Genomic DNA, 18591 nt, shown 5'->3' with positions numbered 1-18591 from the left:
GGCAATGCTCAGTGGCTAGAGGATCTGAGGGCAGACCACAGCGACCTCCCTGAACAGGGTCCAGTAACCATCACAGTGGCAGATATCCAAGAAAGGGTCTCCAGTATGAAGAGTTGGACAGCACCAGGGCCCGACATGGTTCATGCCTACTGGCTGAAGAAGCTAACTGCACTCCACGAGCGTCTGGCAGCACAAATGAACCAGCTGCTAGTTAACGAGAGACACCCGGAATGGCTAACTGAAGGCCGGACGGTCCTGATCCCCAAGGACCCCAAGAAGGGACCGGTCCCCTCCAACTACCGACCAATAACCTGCCTCAGTACTACATGGAAGCTCCTGTCAGGCATCATATCGGCTAAGATGAACAGGCACATGGGTCAATACATGAGCGGGACACAGAAAGGAATTGGCAAGAATACCAGAGGCGCAAAACACCAGCTACTGGTAGACAGAACAATCAGCCGAGACTGCAAGACCAGACTGACCAACCTGTGCACTGCCTGGATTGATTACAAGAAGGCCTATGACTCAATGCCCCACAGCTGGATACTGGAATGCCTAGAATTGTACAAGATCAATGGGACCCTAAGAGCCTTCATCAGGAACTCAATGGGGATGTGGCGTACAACACTAGAGGCCAACTCCAAGCCCATAGCACAAGTCACCATCAAGTGCGGGATCTACCAAGGAGATGCTCTGTCCCCACTGCTGTTCTGCATAGGCCTGAACCCCCTCAGTGAGATCATTAACAAGACTGGCTACGGATACCGACTACGGAACGGAGCAGTTGTCAGCCACCTCCTGTACATGGATGACATCAAGCTGTATGCCAAGAGTGAACGAGACATCGATTCACTGATCCACACTACCAGGCTATACAGCAATGACATTGGAATGTCGTTCGGACTGGAGAAGTGTAGTCGGATGGTAACAAAGAGAGGGAAGGTAGTCAGAACTGAGGGGATTGAACTACCAGAAGGCAACATTGCAGACATAGAGGACAGTTACAAGTACTTGGGGATCCCGCAGGCGAATGGGAACCATGAAGAGGCCGCTAGAAAAGCTGCAACCACCAAGTACCTGCAGAGGGTCAGGCAAGTCCTGAGGAGTCAGCTGAATGGTAAGAACAAGATCCGGGCCATCAACACGTACGCCCTGCCCGTGATCAGGTACCCTGCTGGGGTAATAGGCTGGCCAAAGGAGGAGATAGAAGCCACTGACATAAAGACAAGAAAGCTCCTTACCATGCATGGAGGGTTTCACCCCAAGTCCAGCACCCTGAGGCTGTACGCTAAGCGGAAGGAAGGGGGCCGGGGACTGGTGAGTGTCAGCACCACAGTCCAGGATGAGACAAGGAACATCCAAGAATACATTGGGAAGATGGCCCCAACTGACCGAGTGCTCAGTGAATACCTCAGGCAGCAGAAACCCAAGAAAGAGGAGGGAGACGAGGAACCATCATGGAAGGACAGGCCCCTGCACGGTATGTACCACCGGCAGATAGAGGAGGTGGCTGATATCCAGAAATCCTACCAGTGGCTGGACAAAGCTGGACTGAAAGACAGCACAGAGGCACTAATCATGGCAGCACAAGAACAAGCTCTGAGCACAAGATCCATAGAGGCTGGGGTCTATCACACCAGGCAAGACCCCAGGTGCAGGCTGTGTAAAGATGCCCCAGAGACAATCCAGCACATAACAGCAGGGTGCAAGATGCTAGCAGGCAAGGCATACATGGAACGCCATAACCAAGTGGCCGGCATAGTGTACAGGAACATCTGTGCGGAGTATAACCTGGAAGTCCCGAGGTCAAAATGGGAGATGCCCCCAAGGGTGGTGGAGAATGACCGAGCTAAGATCCTGTGGGACTTCCAGATACAGACGGACAAAATGGTGGTGGCTAACCAACCGGACATAGTGGTGGTAGACAAACAGAAGAAGACGGCCGTAGTGATCGATGTAGCGGTTCCGAATGACAGCAATATCAGGAAGAAGGAACACGAGAAGCTGGAGAAATACCAAGGGCTCAGAGAAGAGCTCGAGAGGATGTGGAGGGTGAAGGTAACGGTGGTCCCCGTGGTAATCGGAGCACTAGGTGCGGTGACTCCCAAGCTAGGCGAGTGGCTCCAGCAGATCCCGGGAACAACATCGGAGATCTCTGTCCAGAAGAGCGCAGTCCTGGGAACAGCTAAGATACTGCGCAGGACCCTCAAGCTCCCAGGCCTCTGGTAGAGGACCCGAGCTTGAAGGATAAACCGCCCGCAGGGGCGTGCTGGGTGTTTTTTTTTATATATATATATATATATATATATATATATATATATATATATATATATATATATATATATATATATATATATATATATATATATATATATATATATATATATATATATATGTATATATATATGTATATATATATGTATGTGTATATATGTATGTGTATATATGTATGTGTATATATATATATGTATGTATATATATATGTATATGTATGTATATATATGTATATGTATGTATATGTATATATATATATATATATATGTATATGTATATATATATATATATATATATATATATATATGTATATATATATGTATATGTATATGTATATATATATATATATATGTGTGTGTGTATATGTGTATGTATATGTGTGTGTGTGTGTATATGTATATGTATATATGTATATATATATATATGCTGTGCTTTTTTGGAAATCGAATTTCCCAGAGGAACCCACCCGAGGGATTAATAAAGTTCTATCTAATCTATCCTAATAATAATAATAATGGATTGCATTTATATAGCGCTTTTCAAGGCGCCCAAAGCGCTTCACTTCCACTTTTCCTTCACTCTCACATTCACACACTGGTGCAGGCAGCCACAGTTGTAGCCACAGCTGCCCAAGGACACAACGACCAGGACAGAGCGAGCAGGGGATCGAACCGGTGACCTTCCGGTTACAGATGAGCTTCCTAACTCCCTGAACCACGGTCGCCCCAAAAACATTTAGACCTGTTCATATCTGACCATTGGTAGAAATACTGATTGTTCACATTGTTAGAGGCATCAGTTTCAGTATGTGCACACACACAGAGCATCCTAGTCTCTCCTCTACTTTCTGCAGCTTTAAGGACCGGCGCTAATGTGTCACTTGAAGATGTCTGGGATCGTGACTGTTCAGGGATGTTTCTGAACCTTGGAGAGCAGATGTGTGAAAGATTTCTATATTTATATTTGCAGTCATCTTGTGGACGAGCTGAAGCAGCTGGCACTGCCTTTCCTGCAAATCCTCCTCCAGCACATCTGCTTCCAGGTGAATTCTCCAGCAAACACTCGGCATAAATTCACTTTCTGCAAACGTTCAGAAACTTTCTGCAGCTTAAAATGTACAATGTGACAACAACAAAGTTGCATTGTTATCATTCATGTTTGTGTTGTGCTGATACACAGATGGTTGAAAAGAATGAGTATCGAAGCCATGGAGCTCAGGCTGTGGGTATGCTGACGTCTCAGATGGCAAGTGAAGACTATGCTTGCTTCATTAAGTGGCTGTGTAACTTCTCCAGAAGCTCAAAGGTAAGGTTTTACTTTAACTGTCTGAGAAATGCTTTCACTTCCTGACACTGGCGTAGCCGCTGCAGGTTTCTGTCTCATCAATGATCTTCAGCTTAAGTCAAACAGCTGCTCAAATGATTTCAGTGTCACAGACAAATGTTTAGTGTCTCCATAAATTTCTGCGACTTTGCTGAAGTTGAAGCACACGTTCAAAGATCAGGATAAAACTCAGAGAGCCTGTTTTTTAAGCCACTTTAAAAAGAGTGTGTCCACCCTCCTGTGTGATACTCGGAGCATGTTTGAACTTAGCTAAATCTCATTGAGCTTCATCACCTTCTGTCAGTGGTACTGACTGCGATGGCCTCTACAGATGGTGCACCGGCTGTTCTCTGTGGATGTGGTGATGGTTTTGCTGGAGCAGCCAGAGAGAAGACCGGAGGAGTGTCGAGATCCGGACCTTGTTTGTTTCCTGATGCACAGCTCCCTTATCCAGAACCTGCTCTTTGCTCGACGGATGGATGAATCTCCCACTGTCCAGGGCCATGCTCTGAACTGCCTGGCTCAGTGCCTGGAGCTGCCTTCTCTCAATGCCACCAGAGCCATCCACAACCTCTTCTCTGCCAGTGAGACACCCTCACACACAGGAGTACAGTAAAGACACAGGCCTTCAAACGAAATCATTAAAGTTGTTGTGTTTCCTCTCTGCTCGGTTAAGCTGGAACCCAGACGGTGCTGGAAGGTGAAATCACAGAAGGTAAAGTTTGTTTTTGTTATATTTCCTGTAGTCAGGTTAAAAAACAAAAGCCACAGTCTGGCTCTCTGTGAATCTCACAGGTATTATATATCCTGGGAAAAGGCGGAAACTTTGTCACAGGACCACAAAACATGAAGAAAGTGACCTTCAGTGTCACGCTCTGACCCCACTTTGACAGAGATCCATTATGACAATTCCCATAGCTGATAGCTTATCTAAAGACTCTAATAATAGCAGTAGCAGGTGGCCTACGTACACACACCTGAGGAATGTAGTGCCGGCAGTACAACAGTTTTAAAGTGTCATTTTGATATGGATCAGGCAGCCTGTACATTGAGGCCGTTTTCCAGCTAATTTCTAAGAGTGTCATAATGACTCGGTGTATACAGCCATGGCTAGGAGACAGTATAAGCTTTTATCAGTTCTAAACTTCAGTTTGAATTCAGCCTGAGATCAGTAAACACTGAAACAACATGCAGAAGCAGTGCGTGCAAACCTACGTTTCCGTTCACCCTGAGGTCAGAACATGAGCAGAAACCACGTGAGCTACATCTTAGAGGTCATAGTTCATCCATCTCTTTCCACTTATCCAATTCAGGGTTTCTTCACACTGTGAGCTGTGAGAGATGGGCATAGCTGACTACTTATATATACGATATTATTAGTGTGTTTCAAAGTGTAAGGAGCTGCCAGAAACAACACGTAAGCTCTTAACCCAGGTGCAAGGAGCGATTTTGAGAATTTATCACATTAATGCAGAGAAGTTGGTTCCTGCCAGAAGGACCTGTTTTCTCATTAAAGCATCAGGCTGTTGCAGTGGTCCAGTCAAAGTCCAGCCCTAAAGCCGACTGGACCTGAAGAGAGCTGTGACTGCAGGGCTTATTTCTCTCGTTCTGTAAAGAAAACAAAGGTTTCCGCATAAATATCTCCGACCTGCACGCAGCCTGGAGCTAGCACAACAGGAAAGTGCAAAAATAAAGGATGTTACTGCATCTCAGGTGGTGTTCGCCTGAGCCCTGGTAAAGACGACACTATTTTTTGTTTCACTGACATAACTCTTACTGTGTTGACTATGACTGTACTTAATGGTGTTGTTGATATGACTGTTTCAGGGACTCTCAGTACCCAGCACACTCTGAAAACCTACCGCACTCTTCCATTCAGGACTGTGGAGCTGAGCAGCACTGACAGCGCTGCTTGTTATGGTGAGAGCTTCCATCAGTCTATCCTTTTTCTATTATTGAATAGCTTTAATATCTTATCGTGTACGTGACGGTGCGAGCGGCGGGGTATACCCTGGACAAGGTTGCCAGGTTGTCACAAGGCTAACACACATTTAAATCACTTTTGTCACGTGTTTGTTTTCATTCATGTGTTTTTCATGGTCTGGACCCTGGAGGTCAGTGAATCACATAGTTTCTGTATTTGATGCAGCAAAAGAGAATTTGGCCCTCCTCCTGCGGCGTGTGAAGGATTCAAAGACTAATGTGAGGAAAGCAGCATTGCAGGTACCTGGAGCTGAACTTAACCAGCAGCAGCCACGATTTAGATTGAAGTCATTTCTTGTGGGGGGGCGGGTTGAATATCTGCATGTTCCCAGGCTGACTTGTGTGCTCTTCCTGCACAGGCCCTGCTGGGTCTCCTGAAACATGACGTGATCCCCATGAGTTGGGAGACTCTTCAGACTTTGTCAGAGCGCTGCAGAGACCCATCTGTGTCTGTGAAAAAGAAGGCCCTGCAGTGTGTGGGGGACCTGCTCAGTGTGAGTGGAGCCACATGCTGATGGGACGGTCACTGAAGTGACCGTGGGTGAGATCTAACCCTAACGTCTCTCTGCCAGGTTAAACCAGAGTGCAGTGTGGTGCAAAAGGCGTGGCTGCAGGGGGTGGTGCCAGCTGTGGCGGACTCTGAGACCTCGGTGCAAGACAAGGCCCTGGAGGCGCTGGACCAGGTGCTGCTCAGTCAGGTCAAACCGTACTCTGCTGGCTGCCACCTGGATGCCAGTCAGAGGCTGATGTGGGAGCTGCTGGGCCTACTGTGTCACCAGTGCCAGAAGCTCAGGTGAAGCCAGCCCAGCGTTTGTCTCGTACGAAACAACATGTTTAATGTTAAATACTGAATGTGTTTGTACCCGGTCTCCAGTCGTTACTTTAGCAAGGCCTTCACCATCTGGTCCAAACAGAAGAAGTTCACCCCGTTATTTGTCTCCAACCTGATCTCACATACTGAGGCTGATCATGCTGCCGGAGCCTGGCTGCTGCTCTCCAAGGTTGTTTCTTCATCCTCCAGACTGCCTCATGGCAAGATTCTGGACGCCTGGGACAAGATGGTCAGGTGGGCAAGTCCAAATCAGTCTGCCACGTTTATGTGAATTAAAATGAGCCCTTTATAATCTGGCCTGTAATTTGGTGGAAAATGGTGAAATCTGCAAACCTTTCTTTGTTTTTGTTTTGTTCTCGCTCCACCTTCTGGATGCAAACTCAGTTCCACCATTTAATAAAAAAACCTGCAGCCCTGCTGTGTATTGTGGGCTTTTTTGGAAACAAAACAAAGAAGGTGAAGAGCAACACTGTACACGGGGGTAGACTGATGCATGATAGGCTTTGTGCGCATACAAACAAATGTATCCCGTTGTAAGGAGGGGGTGACGTGTGACGCAGAAGGAACACTCACCTTTCCCCTCTCTGGGAGATGTGATGTTATTGTGGTTGGTTTAAGGTTTGGACAGCAAAGAGTTGATGTTTTGGAGAGTGGCTGTGGCCACTGTCAGCAGATGCGGGAAACACAGGAATCTGTGCTGTGTTTACATCTTCTTGTGTAACACAAAACTCTTTCACCACCATCACTCGCTCAATCTTTGCCTCCCTGTCAGCAACCAGACACCATGTGCTGCCATATCATTTCTGACATGGTGGATTTTTCTCTGACATGTTTTTGTCTTGGTTTTTTCTTGTACTTGAAGTAAACTACTTCTTAGGAGATCTTTTTTTAACTGTTTCTTCCTGCACCAAATCCGATGACAGTATGTATCATAAGACATGGTGTAAATTATTTATCTGAGGTTTGGCCTATCAACACAATAAAAATAATAATACTTTTGCACTTCTGACACAAGTTGAAACAGAGGCTAGACTCTGCAGAGGGTTAACAAATCCCCAAACACACCCTGTAAAATGGTCGAGGGTGACACCAAGTGTAAATGGTCATAAATCACTTCTCACTAACAACAAGTCAGTCTCTTAATGTTAATGTTTTTAGCGATCACTGCTTTGCTATTTGCAGATAAATGTATTAATGATTTGATTGTCTCCTCTTAGATCAAAGGATGTAAACGCAACAACATGCTGTCACATCCTGTGTGTGATGGGAGACATTGCCGTGCATTTAAATGAAGACACAAAGGAAAGGGTCGTCGGTAGGTTGAGTAAGGGGACAGATGGCGGGGGATTACTGAGAGAAATGCTGTGACTCAGTCTCTCTCACCGTCTCTCTGCAGCTGATCTGATGTCTTGGTTGAAGACTTTCACTTTGCCTTTGGAGGTGATCAGCTCTGCTGTTCAGACTCTTTATCAGTTTGGCTGCAGTGAAGACATCAAGCAGACTCAGGTTAGAGACATCTATACTTCAGAGCCTGACGTACTTTATGACAGCATTGAAATCCTGTTTTCAGTAACAGAAACAGTTGTTGGTCTCCATCCTGTTTGGATGAGGATCAAACACAAGAACAGTTAACCTTGTAAGTTGCAGCAGGAAGCAGGCAGTGCCAAACTCCTGCTCAAAGTTTGAATCCGATATGACTGACGCCCACTGTGAGTGTGTCTTGTGTTTTTGTCAGGCTTTCCTGAACCAGCGCTGTGGGGAGTTGGTGTCTGCCTGCGAGTCATATTTGGCCAGCATAATCCTAACTGACAATGGAGCTCAGAACCTCGACGAGGAGCTGATGGTGAGAATAAACTCTTAGCAGACTTGTCCTCGTTACTCCAGAAATGTCCTTATGATTGTGGCAGAAAGGTAAACTTTCACTTTGAACTTATGTTCAGTGGTGTTGACACATACTCTGCAACCCTCAGTATCTTGTGCTGTTCTCTCTGGAATGACAGCTAGACAAGAACAATTGATATCTTAACACTTATTTACAAAGCAGCAGCCTAGTGATAGAAACCCAAGCCTCGCTCTCCTCAGCCAGCCTCTTCTAGCTCGCCTCGGGGAATAGCTAGGTCAGCTGCAAAAGATGATCTCTGGGCTGGCCCCTGGGTTTACCCCGGGGCCGCCTCCTGCCCAGAACAGCTCACCCAGAAGTCGCCCAGGAGGATCCTAATCAGATACCTTAACCACTTGACCTGGCTGCTTTCAATGCGAAGGCGTTGTACACTCTGAGCCTCTCTTGGATGGCTGAACTTCTCACCCTATCTCTAAGGGAGCAGTCACCCTTCAGACAAAGCTCATTTCTGACACTTGTACCCACAATCCTGTTCTTTCAGTCACTACCCACAGCTCGTGGCCATAGGTGAGGGTAGGGATGTAGATCGACCGGTAAACTAACAGCTCTGCTTTTATGCTCAGCTGTCTCTTTCCCATGACAGACAGAACGCCTGCATCACTGCAGCTGCTGAGCCCCTCATCCCTCAGTGGAACAAGATCCGAGATACATGAACTCCTCTACATGGGGTAGCAACTTGTCCCTGACCCAGAGTGGGCACTCCATCCTCGGAGGTGCTCATTTTAGCATCCACCACTTGATACTCAGCCGTGAACGGCTCAAGTGCGAGCTGGAGGTCCCCACCTGGTGGGGTGGACCACATCATTCACAAAAAGCAGACATGAGGGAGAAACCTTCCACCACTTGGCTGCGCACAGATACTCTGTCAAGTAAAAGTTATGAAAGGAACGGTGACAAAGGGCAGCTCTGGAGTCCACCACCCACTGGAAGAGTCGAACTCCAAGCTCTCCCTCTGTACAGGAGCTGATCCACAGCAGCAGGGTGCATACCTGTCCAGGGAAGCTGAGGAGCGGGATTCCCCTGTAGTTGGAGCACATCCTCTGGTCCTCTTTCTCAAAGATGAGAACCACCACCCCGTCTGGCAGACTGGGTTCTCACTCATGGATACCCACTGCAGCCCACCACCTCTCACACTCGCCAACTCCAAACTGGGACAGAGTCCAGCCCCTCTCTGAGGCTGGCTCCAGAGCCCGAGCCGTGGGTTAAGATGAGACCAGGTAGATATAGCTGGTATCGCTCAACCTCTCCCATGAGGAAGGAGCCGATGTTCCATGACCGAATTGGCAGCCTAGCCAGGGATCCTGCGCCCTTGGCTGCCGCCTAACACACATTGCACCCTATTAGATCACTGCATAGTTCTATAGCTATTAAAACTCTGCAAGGAATGAAGCCTTTGGGTTTTGGGGTGAACTTTTCAAGGCAGGAATTGTTCAGTAATCCTCACGCTTAAGAAAACGTGAGATGAAGAACTGCGAGGCATGAAACAGATCCAGCCTGTTCTTTAATGTTTGTGGTGTGATGACAGTTTTATCAAAACTTCATTCAGGAAGAACAAAAATCCGATGATGAAAACGCCACGGCGCACGTCTGAAAACCAACATGTGATCAGCCGTGCAGCGCTTGTGGCTCTGATGGACGGGGAACGTTTTCTCTTTCAGGTGAAACATCTCCACACTCTGGGTGTGGCATCACTTCAGTGTCCTGCCAAAGTTAACAAGAGGACAGTGCTGCTAGTGGAATCTGTGCTCACAACACATTCTGAGAAACTGGCAGGTAGGAAAGACTGATGCTAAAATGCATACTGTGTGTGAGTGAACGTCTCCAGAGACAACAGCACAGCTGCTGGTGTCAGGTGACATTTTGAATGTGCCCAGTTGGACGACCACGAAGTCTTGTACTGTCCAGGGCACGGCCAGGTTAGAAGGCTCTGCTAACCTGTTTGTCTTATTCCATCTTTGACAGAGTGCCAGACTGAGCTGCCAGCTTCACTGCCTCTTTCCCAGTTCAAAGCAAACTGGCTGCCTACCAGAGTAAGAGCCCATGGAGTCATCACTTTAGGTGAGGCGTGTGCGTCCTCCAAGTTTAGCTCTGACTCTTCACTCCGAGCCATGAGCCTAAGTGTTTGTTTGTGACTGTGCTTCAGGTAAATTGGCCCTGCAGAGTGAAGAACTGGCCCAAAAGTACCTGCCCGTGTTTGCCAGGGAGTTGGAGGTTGGCACAGAGGTTTCAGTACGCAGCAACGTGGTTGTGATAATGTGTGATCTGTGCGTGCGATATACCAACATGGTGGATCACTACATTCCCAACATCTCTGCTTGTCTGCGAGACAAAGACGCTGTCATCAGAGAGCAGACTCTCATCATGCTGACCAACCTGCTGCAGGTGAGTTGCTGTCTTTAATGTCACCATACTTCTGTAAGCAGTGCTCTTTTGAGACGTTCATAGCAATGGTCAGATGATGCCCGTTTCAGGATTATGTAATGGAAAATGAAGCAAATTACAGCTGTGACGTTACTTTGACATGTTAAACATGGATGGACTTCAGCGCCACCTCTTTTTGGTTTTCTCATGACTACGTTTTAGGAAGAATTTGTGAAATGGAAGGGCTCCCTCTTCTTTGACTTCATGGTGGCTCTCGTTGACCCGGTCCCTGCCATCGTCAGGTAATTCATACTGTGCATACACGGACAGGACGTGAAAGTGGGGTATGCAACCGCAAATCCATTCATTTTTGAATCCCCGACTGGCATTCACGACAGATTACGCACTCAGCAAACACGTTAATAGGAAGTCCGGTTGATTCGTGCGTAGGAGCAGGTTTCAGGCTGTGGCTTGTGTGTCTGAAGCACGAGGAGCGTTTGTTTTCCTCACTATAGTCCGTATTTGAATGTTGGTGTCCGTAAAGCTGCTTTCACAAGACCGAGGCTGGTATGTTTTACCTCCGTTTAGTCTCACTGAATACTGCCTGCTCCACCTGCTGCTGAAGAAGAACCCAGAAATGTTCAGCCAGCACTTCATTGAGTGCATCTTCCATTTCAACTCCTACACAAAACACAAGTCCTACAACAAATTCTCCCAAAGCGAGAGGTATGACCCCGCTCAGCTTGATTTCTCCTTGCTGTTTCCTCACGTCACGACATGTTTGTTGAGTTTATTCCTTTTCTTTGAACATCCACGCAGAGAACGCGTTCACTTCTCCCTAAAAGGAGAACAGTACCGTGAGAAACGCTTTCGAATCTACTGCTTCCTGTTGGAGCACTTTACAGACGCTCAGCGCTTCAACATCACCAACAAGATCAACCAGACCATTTTAGGTAAACTTAAAAGTAAAGTTTTAGGTTTTTCTTTTCAGAGTTGGGCCTGTTGTTAAAGCACTATTAACCAGAACCTTTGTCTTTTTATATTCTTACCTCCTCCTACATCAGCGTGCTTTGCTGATGAAGAGCTGCCCCTGGATGCAGATGGCGCTAACATTTTGTCAGAGACTTTCAACATCTTGAGCCTTAAAGAGTTTAAGCTGCAGACCATATGTAGTTCAGCAGGCGCTGCTGCAGGGGAGGAAGCAGAGGAGGAGAACATGGCCACCATGGCCAAAGCTGTTCTGCAGGCTGCACAGAAGAAAGTGGTGTCACAGGTGACGAGTTCTCTACATTTAAAATGCATTTGGTTCCTTTGTTCCTCTTCCTACTCATCTCAGCTTACTGAGGCAGTTGGTTTGCCTCCTTCATCCTGGTTCTGCTCAACAAGTCTTCCTGTCACCAGCTGTTTAGTCACAGGAGACCACGTGATCATTTATAGTAACAACGACACAAACAGCTGTTAGATAACACATGTTATGTGACCTATACAACTGTAGGACACTAAACTAGGCTTTCCATAAAATGACACACACTTCGAGCGATGCCTAGCACCGCCCATTACCAGTGTGTTACTCAATTTTGTAACCTGGTGTTCTCAGCAGAGCCAGAACTCTCTGAAAGTACCGGAGCTCAAAGATTCCCAGGTTACAGGATGCCAGCGAGCCGACAGCAGCTACTTCCTGCATGGCAGCAGCGTTTCTTCTAGAGAAGACTGCAGCGAGTCTGCCGTGGCTCAAAGCACCAGTGTTAATGCTCGTGAGCTTGTGGTGATGGCATATGTCCTGCATGCAATAACCAATGCAGTGACTATAAAGTGGTTTTGGTAAATGGACTGATTGTTATAGAGCGCTTTTCTACTCTGTACTCAACATGCCACATTCACACAAACACTGTTGTTTGCCACTTCAAATGGTCGGCTAGGCCTGGACTGTAAGGACATCCCCACCTGTGGTGTGGATGCTGTAACCACAAGCAGTAGCTCCCCTAAGCAGCGTTTAGAAAAACTGGTGGTGTTTTGTGCGTCTACCAGAGGTTGGAGGTCATTTACATCTAGAATGATGCTGACTGTTTAGTTTATTTGGCTCAGTCAGAAGTCCCTGTGAGGACACGTACTCTGCTGAGGAGGAATCATCTGTTTCAACAGCACAAAACCAAACATCGAGTAGTTAAACCTTAAGTTTAGATTCAAACACATGAAGCTTGTTTGTTTTGCCAGCACAGCCTGAACAGCTTTCTTCTGATTTCTGTCAGTAGTCTACAGAAATGGTGCTCTTGGCTACAACAAAGAACAACTCTAACCTTCCTGTTGCGTTGCAGGGCAAACTGACCTCTGAACTATTTAAAATATTTGTATTTGAAGATGAAGGCTGTCGCAAAGTTGATTCTGAATCTGATGACTCTGATTATGAACCAAATGAGCAAAATGCTGTTTATATCCATCTGAGCGGTGAAGTATAGAGGTCTTCATCCTCAGAGATGCATCAGGCTAAACTGTCTGCACCAAGTATAATGAAGACGCTCGAAATGTAACTTTTAACGTTTTTATATTTCAGCAGATGAAATATTTGAGATTGATTGAAGGTAATCTGCACTTTTGATCCGCAGGTTAGGAAGAAGGCCTTCATAGAGAACACTGTTCCTCTCATCATTAGCCTGAAGAACCTGCTGGAGCAGAAGCGCTCTCCTGTTCTCAGAGATCTCGTGGGCTACCTGCAGGTAAGTCCAGCATGCATGATCATATTCACTGATGATCTGCATGAACTATGGAAAATCCACAGCTTTACAGCACTGTTAGCTGCAAAGCATCAGCAGAACAGTTTGTGCTTCTGTTTCTACTCTCTTAAGAGAGAAAATATTGTAGCGAAGGGAACCGCATTAACCTCTGTGTGTCTGACATCAGGTGACTATGCAGGACTACCGTAATGAGGTGAAGGAGATTCTTTCTGGAGACGAGCAGCTGGCAGCTGAAATGGAGTTTGCTCTGAAAATAGCAGAAAAGGAGAGAGCGACAGTGGAACAGCTGGACAACGACAGCCTGGCAGGAGATGGCAAAAAGGCCCAGGTAAGAGCACAGTGCAAACCACTATGAACCCACTGATTTCACTGTCAAAAGACTTTCTGTGCATACAAATGTGCTAAACTGCAGGTAACGTCCGCTCCAATCGTCTGACAGGCTCAGATCACGCTGCCTGTGTGGGGTTTACAGACGTCTGAGCGCGCTTGTTTTTAATAAATTAAGGGGACATTTCCTCTTCTAAATAAGCAGAAACAGACAGTCTGTGAAGATGAATATAGAGTTTAAGTAATCTGCTGCTACATGCTGGACGTTCTTCTGGGGAAAAGGAGTCGGTGCTGAGCTGCAGACGGGGGGAGCCCGTGGTTGTACGCCACTGTGGATCATCCTCTGTAGACTGAATGTATGCCTGCTAATCTCTGCATACTGAGTATGAATATAATCCAGGTAGTGTGGATTTGATGTTGATCTGTTGACCAATCTCCAATAACAGCAGGCTAACGTTCATGTTTGCTGGAGCAGCAAGTGACTCCAGAAAGTTCTCACTAAGAACAGGACACGAGGATTGTGTTACAATGAAACACAGTCCTCACACTTTTGTACAAGTTCCTTGAAATATTTTCTCTAAACGAACGTTCTTCTTATCATCTGATGGTCTGAGCTATTTATTTATTATATGAATGATCGTTGTTCCTCCTCAGGGTTCAGCCCAGCGCTCTCCTGTCAGATCCACGGCCCTGCTGCCGTGTACCTTTGCCACACCGCAGCCACCTCGTCCAAACCTCCAGACTGCTAGACTGGCACTCACTGACCGGTAGGCTTCCAGCAGTATGAGGCACTTACACTCTACTGTAGAGTCTGATTCATATCTGAGATCGCTGTTTGGGCTCCTTCATATGACCAGTAATCACCGGCAGACTGAGCCTTTGGTTCACATTTAGTCTTAGACACAGAAAAGAAGAAGTGCTGGAAATGACCCGGCCACATCTACGAGTTCATATTTGTGAGCAGATGTAAACTTTAGCTGGTTTAATTCAGTACAGTGTGAAGCTACGGCTTAACTTACTGAAATTCCTGTGTGTGTCTGTCAGTGTGCGTGGACCCAGGAGGCAGGACGATGTCCAGTCTAAATCAATCGCTCTGGAAGGAACAGGTACTGTTCAGTTCACTGCTTTGAACAAATGTCATTTATCCTGAATGTCTGCCAAGTGGAGAGGAACTCAAGGAAAGCAACACATGTCAAGGAAACATGTGAAGAAACTTTCATCAGTGCTTGAAGCTTGCAAACATCAGAACTGTACATTCTTCTATTATAACAGTAAATGAAGGGCAGTTTTCATCGTTTTCACTGATCTCACCGTGAAGTGTGACTCTATTGAAACAAGGCAGCAGCAGCATTTCAGTCCAAGAGTTCAGGTGCAGTAATTGTCAAATGTATGCACAAAAGTAGCCCATGTAGTCTTTTCATCTTTGAAGTTCACTGCTCGACACATTAGTTTAGCCTCAGGGTGGTGAAACAGTAAAACAGTATTGTTCTGTAACAGAGGTTACTGTCAGGGACGACGCGGATGGACAAATATGTTACGGGACTGAGTCCAGTCATAACCATAAATGTCCTTTCATAATGAGGCCAGCGATGCATAAACAGCATGTAAAACATGTTTGTAGCACTTTATCCTCTGTGTTGTTGTAACCTCAGTGAGCAGGTCTTACTGTCTGATTCTTGTTTGCACGCAGTGTTAGATCCTCACTCTGCATTCCCACAAGTTTTGTGTGTGAGATCCATTGTGACGGTGTTTTCATTTGACTTTTTTAGTGATGGCTAAAGGAGCTGCCAGCGACAGAGCCATCAGCACACCAAAGGGTAAGAGAGAAGTTCCAGGTTGCCTCTGGCAGCTAAAACAGACGCAGGTCCCAAAATGAAGGTTGGAGAGTACAAAAAATGGAAAGTGAGATATTTGGGTATTTAAAATCCCTCTAAACACAGAAGGTAAAGAGCTGAACTTTGTGTTGACAGTAGGAAGCACACCTGCTGTTCTTCACAGACAGAAGAGTAATTCTCCTTCACCAAGCAGGAAATCTGTGGAACGGCTGCAGCGACGTTTGGCTTTATGATTTTGTTGCGCAGGACCAAACTAATGACAACTTCTCCAAAAGGAAAACACATTACAGATTTAAATGGCAAAATTAGCTTAAGTATACTCTTGCTGTTTTAAAAGAACAATAATGGATGCAAGTTATGATTCATAAGAACTGTCCACAGCAATGGGAGGCGGAGCCTGACGGGTAGCACTGCTGGCACCCTGGTTAGTTTGTAACCTCAGTTTACTGACTAACGATTCAAAGCTGAGAGATCTTTGCTGGTTTTGCTTTTATTTATTCTGCTGCTGTTCTATAGAAATGTCACATTCAATGTGCATCATCGTGCAGAGTATCATTAATGTGTCTGCAGCTATGGGCAGGGGTGGACACACATATTGCGGGATTGGACCAGAGCGGGCAGTAATGATCAGAACACTTTAAAAAGTCTGCACTCGGGTCCATGCATGCACATGTAAAGTGTTGGTATGGTTGGGTGAATGAGACATGCTGTACAAAGAAAAGCATAAGCATGTATCAGACCTCTCACCAATAAATATATGATGTGCAGTCGTTAGCTTTGTATCTGCTGTGAGCTCAGTGAGGACCTGAAGCAGAGTGGCTCCACTCTCCAAACTCTGCACCGTACTTTACTACATTATGGTACCATACTCTGTTGGTTATAATCTCACTGATGATGTAATCCACAAACCCTCGACTGACCCATCTCTGTTTGTCCACTAGGTGTCAAAATCAACTTGACCTTTGATGAAGGACTCAGCGCAATCCTCAGTGAGCAGGGAACAAGTAGGTTTCTGACCAGGCGCTGACGGTGCCAACGTTCGCTCTGCTTTTTGTGTAGTGAATGAAAACTATCTTCAGCTTGTTTATAACAATCACTGTTTTGTGTGTGTCGGCAGGTGAAGAGGGCAGCGTGCTTCATGTGCGATCGAGTGAAGCCCAGTGAGTGCACTTCTCTTTCCTTGGTGTTAGTTTAACTCAGTGCTGGTTCTGCATTAACTGGTTTAGTGCCTGAGCACTACACTTAATGACCATGACAAACACACACACAATCCAGCATCACACTGGGACAGCGACAGCAGTGAAGACAGGAGCGAGGCAGTAACAAAGTTACTAGTTATTACTGTGGAAACGACCACACCTGATTACTAAGAACAGAGTTACAGAAACATGGCAGCAAACTGCAGAAGACCTGAGTCACACATTGTTGGGTTTGTTTGCTCTGTGGTGTTTGTAGGCCTGCTAGCTTTGTCACATTGTTGTGCTGCTATTACACTACAGCGATCTATGCACGGGACGTGTGAACTGTTTAAACGCAGCTCTGTTGTTTGTTCAGGGCTCCTGGACCGAGGCAGTGGAATGTGCAGTCTCCTCTGCGTCTGAGGAAGAGACTGTAGTGGATGCGTCACTCAGTTTGTGTGTGTGTGGGTTGTCTTTATCTACAACAATATCCTTTCTTCTCACTTTGAGGTTTTTTCACTCTTTGTTTAGCTGCTTTTGCACTGATGTATTGATGTACAATATGAAATAAAAGTTCAACATATGGTGTTTCACTGAGAGGCTTCTATCATTCATTTCTATTGTCTTTGATGAAATGGAACAGCATAGCCCTTTATTGTCATTGGCATGTATAAGTGTGGGTGCTCCACCGCAGCTGTGCGGGAATAAAATATACATAGTAAGACCGCAGGAATAAATAACAGACATACAAAAGGATAGACAACGTGCCACAGGGACAAACGACATCGTTTCCAAACAGAAGGTCGAACTTCAGTCGTCTTACTGACCGACAGCGTTTCAGATTTAATCATACGTTAAGGCCTGCTGCTCAAGAGGCGGAGCCTCTCAGCCATCATCAGTTCGATGCCAGCATTACAGTAAAAGTTCATCCTGCTTATGACCATCGGCTGATATCTCTCAAGTTATGAAGTCATAAAAAGAGATGTACATGCATAAGTATATAGTGCAACATATGATGCACTATATACATCAAACCACAGGAACATCACTGGGGTTATAAGAGGCAGAAAAGCTATTTATTCGGTTTAACCTCTCAAGGACAGAAACGTAATGAAAATGCTGTGTGAGGCCTTGTAGTCACAGCTTTCCCACTTTTTAAATCCTGGACTGGCAGCTTGGTGGTGTGGTGGTAACACTGTTGCCTCACAGCACCAAGGACCAGCGTTCAAAGACATGACCTTTGCTCTTTACATGAATTGGAAGGATTTCCATGGTAATGAATGCATTTCTATTAGCATTCAGAACTTTTGTTGGACTGATGTAATTTGCATAGGTTGGCTCGACTACATTAAGTAAAATGATTCATCATTAATGAAGTTGGTCCAACTCAAGTACATTGTTGGAATAACAGAACTGAATAATGCTAAACTAAAGCAATAATAATAATAATACATTTTATTTATAGGCACCTTTAAGACCCTCAAGGTCACCTTACAATAGCAGCAATACAATTTAGACATGAGGTCAATCAGAAAAAAACAAGCATGAAAGTATAAAAGCTGAGCAAGGTAAAAATGGACTGAGACAGAATCAGGTGTGTGCGATTCTGAATAGATGATTTTGAGACGTGATTTAAAAGTGGTGAGAGAGTTTGTGGTCCGGAGGTCTGGTGGAAGTGCAAAGTCAGAATCAGAATACTTTATTGATCCCTGGGGGAAATTATTTTTTGTTACAGTGCTCCATTTTAAACCAACATTAAGACAAGACAGACAATACGCTAACTAAGAATAGTACAATATATACATATATATACATACATACATACATAAGTCACTCATAAATA

General features: G+C 45.7%; 1 protein-coding gene across 1 annotated transcript in view; it reads left to right on the top strand.

Moving 5' to 3' along the window:
* The window catches only part of ncapd3 (non-SMC condensin II complex, subunit D3), a 39575-nt gene extending 22230 nt beyond the window's left edge, over positions 1-17345 (top strand). The window contains exons 9-35 of the mRNA XM_026190549.2: positions 3247-3319; positions 3457-3582; positions 3932-4184; positions 4277-4315; positions 5428-5520; positions 5750-5823; positions 5943-6077; positions 6156-6376; positions 6458-6649; positions 7633-7730; positions 7812-7921; positions 8151-8258; positions 9974-10088; positions 10278-10373; positions 10459-10697; positions 10899-10978; positions 11265-11402; positions 11496-11629; positions 11741-11949; positions 13280-13390; positions 13575-13736; positions 14390-14502; positions 14780-14841; positions 15505-15552; positions 16512-16574; positions 16688-16730; positions 17125-17345. Coding sequence (XP_026046334.2) covers positions 3247-3319; positions 3457-3582; positions 3932-4184; positions 4277-4315; positions 5428-5520; positions 5750-5823; positions 5943-6077; positions 6156-6376; positions 6458-6649; positions 7633-7730; positions 7812-7921; positions 8151-8258; positions 9974-10088; positions 10278-10373; positions 10459-10697; positions 10899-10978; positions 11265-11402; positions 11496-11629; positions 11741-11949; positions 13280-13390; positions 13575-13736; positions 14390-14502; positions 14780-14841; positions 15505-15552; positions 16512-16574; positions 16688-16730; positions 17125-17185 — 3196 coding nt within the window. The 3' untranslated portion in view covers positions 17186-17345. The remainder of the gene's footprint in view (positions 1-3246; positions 3320-3456; positions 3583-3931; positions 4185-4276; positions 4316-5427; positions 5521-5749; positions 5824-5942; positions 6078-6155; positions 6377-6457; positions 6650-7632; positions 7731-7811; positions 7922-8150; positions 8259-9973; positions 10089-10277; positions 10374-10458; positions 10698-10898; positions 10979-11264; positions 11403-11495; positions 11630-11740; positions 11950-13279; positions 13391-13574; positions 13737-14389; positions 14503-14779; positions 14842-15504; positions 15553-16511; positions 16575-16687; positions 16731-17124) is intronic.
* Positions 17346-18591: the final 1246 nt, after the last annotated feature.

The sequence above is a fragment of the Astatotilapia calliptera genome, chromosome 13, assembly GCF_964374335.1.
Source record: "Astatotilapia calliptera chromosome 13, fAstCal68.1, whole genome shotgun sequence".
Lineage (NCBI taxonomy): Eukaryota > Metazoa > Chordata > Actinopteri > Cichliformes > Cichlidae > Astatotilapia > Astatotilapia calliptera.
This window is presented reverse-complemented; position numbering and strand designations above follow the sequence as displayed.